The sequence below is a fragment of the Battus philenor genome, unplaced genomic scaffold (assembly GCF_028537555.1).
Source record: "Battus philenor isolate CCGP_79_NKW_IND1 unplaced genomic scaffold, ilBatPhil1.0.hap1 SCAF_7, whole genome shotgun sequence".
Classification (NCBI taxonomy): Eukaryota; Metazoa; Arthropoda; class Insecta; order Lepidoptera; family Papilionidae; genus Battus; species Battus philenor.
Window position 1 is genome coordinate 12275873 of NW_027181737.1, and position 14471 is coordinate 12290343.

A 14471-nucleotide genomic window follows, 5' to 3' on the forward strand; every position below is an offset into this window, starting at 1 on the left:
TTGTTTCTGTAAACTAAAGCTGTTGTATATTGAACATTAAGAATGTGTATGTGTTAATTAGTAGTATGTATTTGATGTGCTTTGTTGAAATAAAACAATCGAATATTACTAACTATTTTTTTTTATTCCATCACATCGTCCAGTACGGTAACCTTAACAATTATGATTTTTTCTTTACTATGGCTCATTAAGAACGATTACATAACTTAGTATCTCAAAGGTATTTAAACATTTTATTGTTCCGAACTTTAACTGAGCATTCTTTTAGACAGTGCGATTATTTTTAAATAAATTCGGCACTTCTTTATATACAACATATATGTGTTCTAATTGCTCTAAGATTATTCTAAATTTTTTTAGTAACGTTATAAATACAGTGTAAAGAATACAAACAGCTGACAGTAGAAGCACGCTTTAAAAATAGAAACATAAATAATGATACAGGAAAGGCTATATAAGTAATATCAAAGTTATCAACTTATAAACTAAGTTTAAAATACGATATTTTTTTAATTATGGACGGAAGACGTTATAATATTCAGCCTTCGAAAAAATGTATAATAATGATGTAATTTTTTTGTACAATAGTTCTACTAAAATAAATCGATTTATTACACATAATCGATTACTTCGAACCGTAAACTATAAGTGCATCACTACAACATATTCGTTCCATTTTTAAATTTTGTTTCGCTAGATGGTAGACATATATTTTCAGCTTATACCACGTTATTTTAATCAAGAAATAACATTACGTATTTCCGTAAAATCTATGAACATACCTATTTATGATATGTAGCACCAAATATGACGAACCATTACTTAAATTAATTGCAAATGGTGACCTATTGAGCACCAATTTATACTTAATCTAGTTACTGACGCTGTAAAGAAGTTGTTATTAAGAATATCTGCTTCGTATTCATATTCTCTCTTTTTATAATCATCTGTGATTAAAAAAGTAGTTATTTTCAAAACATAATAAGTTATGTAATAGTGTGTTATGTAGTAATCGCTTCTCACTTCTAGTATCTTCTTTAAATTACGAATAAAGTTTAAATTTACAGAGCGCCATTTCTCTTAGATTCGACTAATTGGAATGTTTTGTTTATTACATTTTCATTGGCGGCCATTTAAAAATACATTTCCCATCGGTTTGTATTAGGAATCGCCGCGTCGGTTTAATTATACCGATTATCAAGTCAATCGATAAATAAAAATGAACAATGAAAACAGTCACTTTAATAGAATATTCCAAATTCAATTTTAAAATTTCGGAAACCAAATGTATTAAACACCTATTTCGTTTATTGATTATGTTATACAGTATACTAAATAGGCTATACCTTCTAAATAATACGGTACTACAAGAAATAAGACAAATATATATCATCAGACTTAGAGTAATAGACACCTTGGTAAATTAATTTTATTTCTTGCAGTGTATTTTAAATCTTAATTTCTCATCTTGTTTCACTTATAAGTTCTTTGTGATGGTTTAATATTTAACACGCAAAAGCAATACTATTGATACATTATACTAAACAAATCCATTTTTTTCATTTATTTTATCATGTAATAAACAGGGTGATTGGAAATAGTACAAGCTTTATAAAGGTGAATATATAGCTTGCTTGATTTTGGATAAGATGTATCATAACATATTCAAACCATGTATAAATAAACTGCAAAAGAGGTATAAGTTATAACCTATAAAGAAGTAAGATACATAGACTTAATTGGATCCGGAATTTAATCGACAATATTGAATAATAATATTGAGCAGACTCGAAGGCAAACGTCCGACAGATCGTGATTGTCTCTTGAAACCTTCATACTGCGCTCCACGATGCCGAAGATAGAAACAGGCGAAGTAGCATGATGATGATGAATGTAACTTCGTTTCCAGGGGGTTCGCGACCATCACCACGAGAACAACAATGCAAAGTGATTAAGTAATGTATTTACATTACAGGTTATATTTTACCTCTCTAAAATACATGTCCGTCTGTTAATAGCAACCCCAAAGTTCCTTAGGGTGTATTCACAGTAACTTTGTGACCTTTTATCGACTTCCTCTCTTTAGTCTTAACGTATTTAGTGCAATCTAACACAAATGCCAAGATGGCGACTAGAGCAAACACTGCGTAGAAGACAGCCAGTGCTACGAGGAAACTGTATTCATTCCATTCCCATATATTCTCGGATCTTAAATACTCATAATTCGACAGCACTTGTGTGCCATTTGGCGGCGGGCATGGTGAGTGTACTATTATGTCTTGATATGGCCTCTGAAATAGACAAAAGCATTGAACAGATTAACAAAATAAAGTCCCATAAATCAACGTCAATCCAAAATCTGAATGTTGAGCGGTAGGGGCCGTCGTTAGAAAATTAATCAAAAGAATTCACGTGATAACTGTAACTATTGTAATAGTAAATAATTTTTTGCGTTAACATAAAAAAACTTCTTCTGTAAACCATAGACAAAAGTTATAAGACAATGGTCTATTGTTAAAAAAGTGCTTTTTGTGAATAGATGTAAAAATTATTACAGTTGTAGAAGCTAAATTATGACATCGTGATCATAAAGGGATTCCCCTCCACAGATATATAATTCTTGTGACTTGTAATTGGCTGACAATCTCTTTTGGTTGAAAATTGTTTTCAACGTTTTAAATCGGTATAAATATGGGCTATGTTTGATTAATATACACAATTCTACTTCACGTTTCGTGTTGTTATCCTCCAAGACCTACCAGCCCTAGGAAGAATCCCATATATATCTAACTTTAATCAATTATGTTAAAAAATGTACTATGTTATGTTGCTATGTAGTTTTCGCTTTCCAAAATTTTTTTTTTTATTAAACCAACATTTTTAATATACCTAATTGTTTTATTAACTTTCAGGGGGTTAGTCATCAAAGTTCGAGTTTACGTTTATTTATGGGAAACCTGTGGAATTAAATAATTTTATCTAATTAAAACATGTTTTAGAAACATGACACACATACTGGGCTATTAGTTTTTTAGATTAATGCTTCAATATTATTTATTTTAGTTAAACTAACCTGTTTATTAGTACATCTGTTATCTTTGCTGATGCTACTTCTTAGAGAAGTTTCGCTGAGTTCTCTCTGTAGTATCTCCGGTATGGTCCATCTAGACGGCGATACGAATTCCAACCATCGGACGTATGGAGGTAGGTCATGTTGGTGCAATAAGGCTCCATTCACCAACGTGGTAAGTAGAAGTATCAGTCCAGAAACAACAGAAGCTGTCTTCTCCATTGGTATGAGGAACACCATTGCTCGACAAAGCATTTGTACGCTGATAAGGTACAGAAGCGTAAAGCCTGAAAATTGTTTTATCTATTGTATATTATAGTTATACAAGGATGAAATCCTTGAGGAGTGCCCATATCATCATATATTCAGCCGTAGAACTTTCACTGCTGAACATAGACTTCCGCCATAGATTCTCAATAAAACCCGTAAAATGCGGCCAGCATTCAGCGTCTTCTGACGACCTTAACTAGATCATCTGCTCAATGAAAGCCTACACTGCGCTTGCCAGTCGAGAGCCTCTAGGCTTACACCTTTAGCCTCTAGAAACTAAAGGTCCTAATGGCCACCTGTTCTGTGTGTTTTGTTTGTAAAAAAATCATTAAAATTGATAGATTGTATGCTTGGCGCATCTATATGCTATCTATGTAATTAAAATTAAATATTAAATATATTTAATGTACAGAAGGCGCGTATACATACAATGTGAGTAGTTTGAGAGAGACGAAAAAATCTTTGGAGACGAATTTATCCTGAATGAAAATTCGATTTACTGTAACTTTGAAAATCTAGGTAATAAGAAAATAGTTTTACCTATATAAACATAGAAACCGTCGAATGATCCCGGAGACTGCGCATATAAGCCACTCATCGCGTAACTTGGCATTATGTATGCGAGCCAAGTTAAACCCGCCGACCATAATTCCAGGAATTGCTAGAATAAAAAAATCAATTTTATATATATAGAACAAAGTCGTGTACTTTACACCTTTTATAATTCAGGAATTCGTCAATAAATTTTGTGGATTTTAGTGTTTTTGGATTTGTCTACGTCCAGAAATAATAAGTTTTAAAATACGTAATTAATCAATTAAAAATATCATTAAAATGTATATTTATACATAAATATTTATAAAAATTATTTATACTTCGTTTATGTTTATTATTATAATAAAAAATTTAACTCAATAATTTTGTGTAAATTTTAAAACTATTAGGCGGAACGAAATTGGACACGTCAACTGGTTGGTTACTTGTAAACCATTGATAAATACCACTAATCGAGACCAGAAGAAAAAAACCTCTTTTCGCTATTTAAGTAACCCAAATTTTCAGTTAATAACAATCTCTTTTGACATGGGCCTAATATTGTTCATTTCAGTTCCTTCTTTGGTTAATCTTAACCATCCCATTGGTAGATTTTACGAAAAGTTCGATAAATATTTTTAAAGAACTTACGTCAAAGATTATGAACACAGTTCGGGAGTAGAGTCCGACGGCGACATCTCTCTCGACGTGATGGCGCATGGAGCTAGCTTCGCGTGCGCTGAGCCAAAGCAACAATGGCCACGCTGATAAACACATCACCGCGTAGTGGAAGCCGATCCTATCGTTCTGTGTCAGCTGGGAAATAATCATACTTTATATAACACGTCTCAATTTTGTATTGGCTTAATTAAATATCGTACTCGTGCAAAAAATGTAGATTTAATAAAAGTGTGTTAAAACCCAACGTTTTATTTGTAATTAAATTATTCATTATTATTACTTTTTGTTTTATTTTCTACTTAAATTACTAATTATCGAAGTATTTGTTTTTCTTTTTATTAGAATTTGCCTTTTCTTTTTTGTTTTATATTGTACTGATATATTTGCATAATACGGTTGTCTGAATTGAATAAATATGACATAGTAATATATAGTGAATCCATGGTTATTAAACACAAACATTATTATTAACGGCTACCAACACAACTTTGGTCTTATTTTTGTTTTATAATCTAAAATGCATCCAATATATGCCTGCCAAGTTTCTAATGGTGATTTTGGGTATTGAAAAAATGTCTATACAAATGGACGTCGTAATTGACGGATAATAACGAAGATTTTTTCAGTCTGTGGGTCGGGTCGCGGAAGTGACTAATGTATTTATTGAGAGTTTGTATTATCAGCTCGGATATATGTATACTCAATGAGAGTAAATAGAATGTGATATATTATCGATTAAAAAATCTACGACAAGGAGATTTCTCTCACTGTTTTGTATATTGTTTAATTATTTTCTTCTATCTTAATCAACTCTGGCAGATCTGTAAGCTTTTGGCATATGAGAAGGTGCACAAATGCTGCGCAGCAAATCGCTCACAGTGTACATCATTTATTTATATTATTTACTTTACATCATTTCTACAGTCATTATTTGTGTACGCCTAGAATGTAAAGTCAAATTATCTGGAAACTATATGACTTCAAAAACCTAAATCAACGAGAGTTCCATATTGGGTCCACTAAAAATTAAGTTCATTTTTGTGACCACTTTCCGAATAGTCCTTTATACAGTAGCTGTGGGCGTATTTGTTATAGCCTAATACTGGGGTTTAATATAGGCAGGTCTTTTTCTAAGTGTAGACTCTAGTCGTGTAGTTTTAGTTATAAAATGCTAACCTTAATAACAATATTAAAGAAAAGTTTTGAGAGAGTTCAAAGGTTATTTATTATACCTTAGAATCCGTTGAAGGCAGGTCCCAGAAGACGGTGCCTGTGATGAGAGACATGACCGCTGCTATGAGAACTCTAGTTATCACATTAGACAGAGTCGTCATTTGCGTATAAAGCAAACTTTTTCTGAAAAATATAAAAAGAGATAAGTATTACTTTATTTATATTTCGATTATAAGCTTAATGTATGTCCATAAACATTCATAAATTATAAATATAATATATAGAATTAAATATAAAAATGTTGTCTACCGCCCGCTTCGCGAAATTAACAAACGCCATCTCAAACCTCTAACTTTTCGTGAGGATTTTTGAAAATCCATTCTCAGCTGACATCTACTCAGAGAAAGTAACCAAATTTTAAATCTCTAAGCCTTATGGTTCCACATACATCGTGATAAGATAGTATATAGGTGGAAATCTCATAAATATCTTGATCCTTGCTAAAATTTAATCCTAAAAAAATCTACAAATATGCCCGGTTAAAATAGAGTTTTGCTTAAGGCGTACCGACTAAAGTGCAGAAAAAAAAATTGAAAAAAAAATTGTGGGTCTGTTTGTCTGGTAAAAAATACTGACATAAACACGTATAGTAAATACAAGGCGAAAACCTCAGTAAATTCAGGCAAAAAATAAATGTATGAAATGCTGAAAAGTAACTTCCCTAGAAACCAAGCATGTATTGATAATTTACTGATAGTCTTTTGTAAGTTAAATTTGGTTATTATACTCACTCGACGAGAGCAAAAGCTTGTACTATCGCATTGGGTCGGTTGAGGGGGGACGGTAAAGGCACCGGTGGAGGAGGTTCTGGTGGCGCTTGAGCCCCTGCGAACACTCCAGCCAGAGCCTCTATACGACCAGATGACTCCAACATAGCCGCGGCTGATAAGTCATCTAAAGTTACTAGGTCCACTGAAAAAAATACAAAAAGTTAAGAAAGCAATGGAAAACCCAGAATAAAGGTTTGCGCAAGTAGGTACAAAGAGAATAATGTTAATTTGTAATGAAACAAATTGACAATTCAACATATCATTATCATCATCATATCGGCCGATAGAAGCCTACTGAAAGGCATAGACATCACCCAAACATTGCTACGATAACCGCTCTTGCATTGCTCGCTTCTAGTGACCTCCTGCTACCTCGATTATGTCGTCTGTCCAGCTAGTGGGAGTGCTACCCACGCCGCGACAACCGGCTTGAGGTCACCACGAGACAACCTTTCGATCCCAACAGTCACCGGTATTTCAGACCCAAAATTAAATTACTTTAAATATTAGTAATTGAAATAATAATTTCAAAGCGTGTGTAACTCTTCTGAGTCATAATTGAATAAAGCTTTCATATTACACTATCATATCACATTATCAATATTGCTATCAATATAGAGGAAACAAGTTACGACATTATATCGTATATTTTATAAATGAACTATTTAAATAGAGAAGTACATTTTTTAAATAACAACAAACATTATAAGTTAGATGTCAGAGTGCCCTAACCATGGTATAGTTTATAACATTAAATAACTCACAATAATAATCGGAAGGATTTTTGAACGCAGGACAGGGGTAATCGATGGAAGCAAAATATGGCAACATGTCTCTTCTGTATCCGCTAAACATTGTTCTACCGGCTGATATCAATACAACCTGAAAACATATTCAAATTAATGAAAATTTGCTCTCACTAATTATTTAATTTAAATTTTAATTTCGGCAATAGAAAGCGAAGATGTCGCGTCTTTTGACGTCAATTTTACTGGTCCCTTATAGAAACTAAAAATAGAAAGTACACCAGCAAATAGCGTTAAGACTTCAATAGAAAATATATAGTGGAAATTTAACACGAAATAAAATATAGATTATGGTTAAAATTAAACGTGTGCACAAAATATAAAAATTAGTCGATAAAAAGCAAATAAAACAAATCAATGACAGACACGCGTTCGCTTTTTTATCTTGTAGTTCTTAAAATCGATATAATCGATAAAATCGAAGTATCTGAAGCATTTTAATATTACTACGTAACTACCAACATATCCTTTCTTCTTAGTTGTATCCTCTTGGTAACGTAAACGCGGTCACAGGGCTTGCGGTATGTGTATCATTACAGTCAACAGGTAATTACGTGAAGTATCTCGCTTAATTGACAATAGTAAAGTCCTCGTATATGTATGTGTGTAAAAAATTCTATGCACCACAAATGTAAAAGAAAATTCTAAGATAAAAAAAAATCTGGGACTCACCTTAGTAAGCATAGCGAATATCTCATAAGTAGGTGGGTGCAACGACATTATAACAACACGTCCAGTACTGGCCCAGTTTCTCAAGTACTCCACGAGAAAGAAGGTGTCGAAAATGTCCATTTCCCTGGTGGGCTGATCCAGTATTAATATCGCCATGTCTAATAACAATTGACAGGCGACATTGAGTCTTCGGATCTCAGAGCGAGTTAGGCGGCTTACGTTCGTATCTCGGACTTGTTCGAGCCCCAGCTCTTCTATTAAAAGGTTTATCTGTAATAAAACAATAATCTAAATTAGATGGACTAATATTAAACCATTAAATACATATTGTCGCCAATAAGCAAGGTCTATTTTCGATTACTTAAGTATAAAAGTGTATGTTTTAAACGCACTTTTGAATTAAATTAATCAAAAAAAAATAATTAACACTTTTATAAAGGTAATACACAAAAAAACATTTGACGAAACTTTATACATTTAAAAGAAAAAAATAAATCTGAAATTCACTATTGGAAACATGTTTAATTGTAGTTTAGTTCTGTAATAATTTCAGTCAAATAACGCCAACGGTTTCGCGCCATTTTGAAATCGACGCCATCTTGAACGACAACATCCAAATGTGTTTATTCAAATAAATATCGACTTACCCGGTCTTTGTCGTCCATTTTAACTTGACTGTGATTATGTCTTGGCCTTCTGAGAGCTGCGTGAAATCGTAAAGTGTGTTCCACTGTCATCGATGGACACAGTGATGTATCCTTTCTTACGTAAGCTACCACCTTACGGAGAGTTGAAGATGCTACTGGCTGGCCGTTGAGCACTATATCGCCTGACAGTTTCTAGCAAAGAGAATCATAATTGTAACAAAACTGTCGATTAAAGACTTTTATTAAACTGACTATTATTAGACTGGCGGTATTTACTGTCAACACTGTTATGTAACACAATACTGGCTTGCATCTAGCGTCTTCCAATGGGGTCTTAAGATTGTGGAATGAAAATGAAGCAAAAAAGACCGATGACTTTACAAAGGTCGTCGGAAGACTTTGGATATAGTCTGTTTCCTAGCGGTTTTATTGGCAATCCATGGAGGAATGTCCAGCAGTGGACTTCCTGCGACTAAAATGATAATGATACACAAGTTTTCACAATAAAATGAATAAAATAAGTATGACAAAAAACTCACTTTACGGACTCCTGCTAGCACATCCAATAGACCCGTAGCTTCGTGCTGGGACGTAGCCAGCACCGCCAAGATCTCTCCTGACTTCACTTCGAAGCTTAAACCGGATACGAGAAGTGTCGATTTATTATCCGGCGATGTTATTTCTAGACTGTTCACCTGAAAATCCAAATTTTCAATCTTAATATAAGTAATATGATTTTGTAACTTCCACGATAGAAACTATACGCCTATCGGATAACTGTTCACACACAGATCCCGATCCCGAGTCGACTCTCTTTGAACATCAATCTTGTTTGACATACAACTCGCTTTCAAGAACACCGTTGTATGATGCGTCGCACTTCCAGCTAACGGCGTGCCAATTTATACGCTGCGTTACAGACGGAACCCTTTATGATTTTCCCGCGGGTGTATAAACAGCTATGTAATTTTATTAATATATATTTTAGCTTTACTTCACACATCAGTATTTCATTTCCCTTTAACTTCTAAAACTTAAAGATTTTCTGAGAAGTTTATTTTTTTTAGAGAAGTTTCACTACTCGTAAGCAGAAAAGTCATGTTTTATAATTCAATTACATTGTAAAGCAGACATCCAAATACATCGCACAGACTTTTTGTTTTGTTTTGTTTGGATAATTAATGTTATAAACATGTACTTTTCTCAAACTGTTATTTTATTTACTACTCGTACTTATTTTAGTATAATATTTACACGAGTTTTAATAGTTTCGCTAAAATTTCGAAACGGAGTAAATATACTATTGACAATATGCTATTGTATATTTTATACTAAATATTAATAAAATTATCAGAGATTCGTTATTTGCTAGGCAACAGTTTTTCCAATAATCATGGGGAAAGAAAGAGTTCCATTACACTCAGGTCACGCATCATCATATACTTTGTATATATACCTACTATATATATCTCATTATACTTTTAGTTGTTTTACTTAATCGTCTTGGTGTTTTATTTATTAAATTAAAACGAGTGAGAAAACATTCTTTTTACAGGAACCAAAAATACTTCGTGTTACTCACGTAATAATTAGGATAAATATACGCCGAATGTGTGTAGCCATCGAGTTGATCTCCGGGTCGCAGAGTAGAATGCTTTCTAGACTGTGCCAGCGACAAATGACTTCCAGCCTTGGACATACGTCCGCCGAGGTGAGAGGAAGGCATTAGATAACTGAAAATGAAATGAAGTTATAAAAACTGGCCCTTAGTTTTACATCCTGGATTAGGACGGTGGCATAAGAATGAAGACGGATAGTCTTCCAAGATGTCTTTATTTTTTCAAACAAAACATTTGTGTAACTCTTACAATTATTTCTTAATTTTCTTTCTGTCATAAACTTTAAGGATTTTGGTACGTGATATTAATATTTATATTATATACTACGACTTATTTTCTCAACGCGTTGGCATTTTTATCAAGATGAAATTTAGGTTCTTCAAAATATATTAACAACAAGTTATAGGGTGTTTTGATCACATCGCCCACTAACAACCTGATGAGTTTGACAAGTTACTGATTGTAGGAATAGTAGTCGATAAAAGAACACGTGGTACGACGAAGCAAGCCAAGCTGATCAAGGTTAGCTAGTCGTAAGAAAAACTATGGTCTAAACATAAGTCATGACGTCATTAATTAAAACATCACTAAGTTCCCGTAAATAAATTAGCTTAAGTGAGCCCAAGCAATTACCACAGGCACATATATCTGAAGCCTGCGTCTAATTTAATAGCGTCAGTTGAGTTGTCAGTTCAAATCTTTGTACATTACCTTGGCATGAGCTTTATAAAAGGACCGAAGATCATGCAGAGATCAATGGATTGGGCTACGCTTGGAGTTTCGCTACGAAATCGAATCATAAATATGGAAATCAGCAGAAGAACTAAGATTCTCGACTTAGGACGAAAAATTGCTGATGGTTGTTGACGCAGTGTGTGTAAACACCGCTCTAGGTGAACTGATCACACATCCAAGATCGCAAGAAGTCGCTGGCTGTCTCGCAGTGGACGTTTCTCGCTTGACCTAATAATGACGAAATCCCACAAGGCGTATTTTGGCTTGGTACAGCTATTCTATGGTTTAACTGAAAAGCGGTAACTGTATTTAGCCATGTTACACTACCCACCTCTGATGATCGTCGGGAGCGTATTCGGCTACACTGGTGCGCCTTGCATGCCCGCGATGTAACCGCTCCGCTGCCAGCAGGTTGGCCTCGCTCTGAGACTTGTGCCGCACGTTGGTCCAATTGTCACGTATTCCTGCTTGCTGCATCGCCACTAAAGGTACCCCAGTTGCATGCTATTCAAATTTTTCCAACCGATTAGTTGTTTTTTAGAGACACAAAGATTGTAAAAAATTAATTCCCTATTAGTAATATAAACACGATAATTCATAATGAGTTTTAAAAATAGCTTATTTTATTTATTTTAAACTATGTGGGAAACAGGCCGAAAATAAGTAACATAGATAACACCGTGATGTCTCATATAATTCGATGATGTTTATTAATTGATACAGAAGCTATAAGATGAAAATTGAACTAAAATAAAATTTATATTACATGAAATTTTATATACAGAACACAAAATACTGAGTTATTTGAAAAATTAAGTCGGAATACTTAGAAATGTATTTCTCCCTAAACATTTTATAAAAGATCTTTTAAAACTATTTATAGAATTAAAAAAATAAACCAGTGTTAGAACTGAATATTATAATGATTATAAGTTCATTGTATGAATATATTTGAATTATAATTTGTTTTGGAAATAGAAGGCCATTTTTTACAGCTCAAACACGTAACATGTGAGAAAATTGTATAATACCACAAATTAAACGATTGTCAATAAACAGGAAATATTTTTGAAAGCACGCACAAGCGTTTAATAACTTTTGTAATTATAATAAAAAGAGAAAATATTGAAATTTATATGCAAATTAGCGAATCCGTTAGTTTAATATTAAAAAGGAAAACCTATGACAGCTGTTGTAAAATAAAATCAATGAATATGCAATAAGCATACCTGATACGACGGATGTAAATTCTGCATCCGAAAGTCAGGATCGGAGCGATACTTTCGACTATACTTGTAGTTGGTAGAAGTTTCGTTATCCGAACTGTCATACCCTGACGACGTCTCACGTACCCCTCGACTTTGTCTTTGAACCCTGTGCAAAAGAAATTGTTTTTAAAGGGAACGTAATTTCGCAAGTTATTATATCTTCACTTCTCAGCCATAGTAGATAGGCCACAGCTGGACATAGGCACCCCCCATAGACTTATAACTGATTGGTACTGGCCTACATGCAGTGGTAGATCGTCTTCCAAAGATAGTCTATGCACTTTGTGGATGGACGTTCTGCACTGCGCTTCCTGGTTTATGATCTCTGCGCCAGAATCTCAAGGTTTCAGCGGTCATCAATTCTGTACGTTGTATGACATTACAATAAATTATGTATTATAACAATGCGATAGGTATTCATTACATCATGTAAAAGACCTTCGGGGAGTAACAATAACACATATAAGGTATCATTTACTTAAAAATATTTTGTTCATCTATAGAGCCAGAATCATCTTTTTTATCTGGGTATTTAAAGTACCATCATTTCAAATGTAGAATGTCCAGTTGACTTAAGCCTGCATCCAGCGTCGTCAACAAGTTTTTTTAAAGATTAGAAGTGTGTCAGATGTAACCCAAGGACTTTTTTATTCGCTTTTGGCCGGCGTTATAAATGCGCCAACTTCGACGTCTAATATACCGAACCAGGGAAGAACAACAATAAGAAACGATATCCGAATGCTGTAGTAAAACGAGAGTATAAAAAGAGATCTCTAAGTCCTTCTGGTATTAGAGATACCGTGCACTTTATAAAAGATTCCGGAAACCTTCTAGAATATTGAGAATAACCACGACAGGCTTTCTTAAAGTACCTATAGGTAGCCACTCCCATATAATTCTGTGTCTCCTTCCGCATATCTTGTCAACATATCGAATACAAGTAACGGGATTTAAAACATTGTCTTTAAGTCGATTTAATCGATATTTGCTCATCAATCTGTACCGAAGACGTGATCAAGCTCGCGCGAAGTGGCTGGATGCGGACAAGACCGGTCCTAGAAGCGATCTTTAGCCTTGCAGTGGGTATCTATAGGTGACATGATGATGTTTTACTTGTCGGCTACATTTCGTTGTAAAAATGTTTACCTTGGTACGGACTTCATTCCGCTTCCTATAGAGGTTTTCGGCTTGGGTGTACCAGAACGCTGGGATCCGTTGTGATTCGGTGGGAAAACACGTGGCAATCCGAACTTAAGGTATGTGTACATATTCGAACCAAGGGCTGATCTGCAAAAAAACGATGTTAATTAAATTATCAGATTAATTAAATTCAATAATACAATTTTCATAAAACGAATATGAACAAAAAAAATACATTTCTACTTACAAATTCGCCACTATATTTTGACAGATGACATAGTGCTGTATTAGAAACTGCTATTAATTACGGCGTGTGCCAAAAAGTGATGAATATCTAATGACTTTAACAAACTTTAAGTCGAAATTAATTCCAAGATCAACATTTGGATGTTATTCCTTTGCAATAGGAAGCTAAACTAACAAAATGATACAAAATTGCCGTTCTCATTACAATAATTGTCACCAAATGTGAAAGTGAATTCTAAATTTGAAATATTCGCGAAAGTCTTGTTTTAAAGCGACCAATAAATAACACCCGTGTAAAAAAATCAAGATTAAACACTGTCGTTAAAAAGCCGCACCTACAACTTTTTAGAGAGTCGAGACTGTCCAAATCATTAATAATGAAACAATTCAAAATATAAATCAGGGAATTCAAACATATATTATAATTCTGTTCATACAATCGTGAAATCAATGTTTCATGTTTTTGGAGTATTCATAAACTTACTTAGGTCCATATCTTGGATGTGCCAGGATAGACTGTACCGTCGTATCTCTTAGTTGGAAATTTCCGTACGGTAACGGACTCTTGTCGGTGCTTCCAAGCGCACTATCAGTGAAGTCAGAGTTCAAATTTTGTCTGTAAAGTAAATAAAACAGGTTAAATTCAATGTATAGCGGAAATAGTCTATAAGAGTTACTAGAAATATGCAAGAGCGTTACCCAAAACATTATAACTGTGATATGTCGCTATCGTCATCGTCATCATTAAGCCTGATATTGACTACAATGGTTATGTGGAGA

The 14471-nt window shown here is 33.8% G+C and overlaps 1 protein-coding gene across 3 annotated transcripts in view; it reads right to left on the reverse strand.

Moving 5' to 3' along the window:
• Window positions 1-134: 134 nt before the first annotated feature.
• LOC137931333 (ATP-binding cassette sub-family G member 8) overlaps window positions 135-14471 on the reverse strand; it is a 72706-nt gene continuing 58369 nt past the window's right edge. For all 3 annotated transcript variants that reach the window (XM_068774805.1, XM_068774806.1, XM_068774803.1), the window contains 15 exons: window positions 14176-14307; window positions 13452-13592; window positions 12267-12411; window positions 11369-11541; window positions 10266-10416; window positions 9223-9378; window positions 8684-8875; window positions 8037-8306; window positions 7323-7440; window positions 6520-6700; window positions 5788-5911; window positions 4526-4690; window positions 3881-4001; window positions 3074-3357; window positions 135-2291 (listed from right to left, as the gene is read on the reverse strand). In XM_068774805.1, the coding sequence (XP_068630906.1) occupies window positions 2034-2291; window positions 3074-3357; window positions 3881-4001; window positions 4526-4690; window positions 5788-5911; window positions 6520-6700; window positions 7323-7440; window positions 8037-8306; window positions 8684-8875; window positions 9223-9378; window positions 10266-10416; window positions 11369-11541; window positions 12267-12411; window positions 13452-13592; window positions 14176-14307 (2611 nt within the window). In that variant the 3' untranslated portion in view covers window positions 135-2033. The remainder of the gene's footprint in view (window positions 2292-3073; window positions 3358-3880; window positions 4002-4525; window positions 4691-5787; window positions 5912-6519; window positions 6701-7322; window positions 7441-8036; window positions 8307-8683; window positions 8876-9222; window positions 9379-10265; window positions 10417-11368; window positions 11542-12266; window positions 12412-13451; window positions 13593-14175; window positions 14308-14471) is intronic.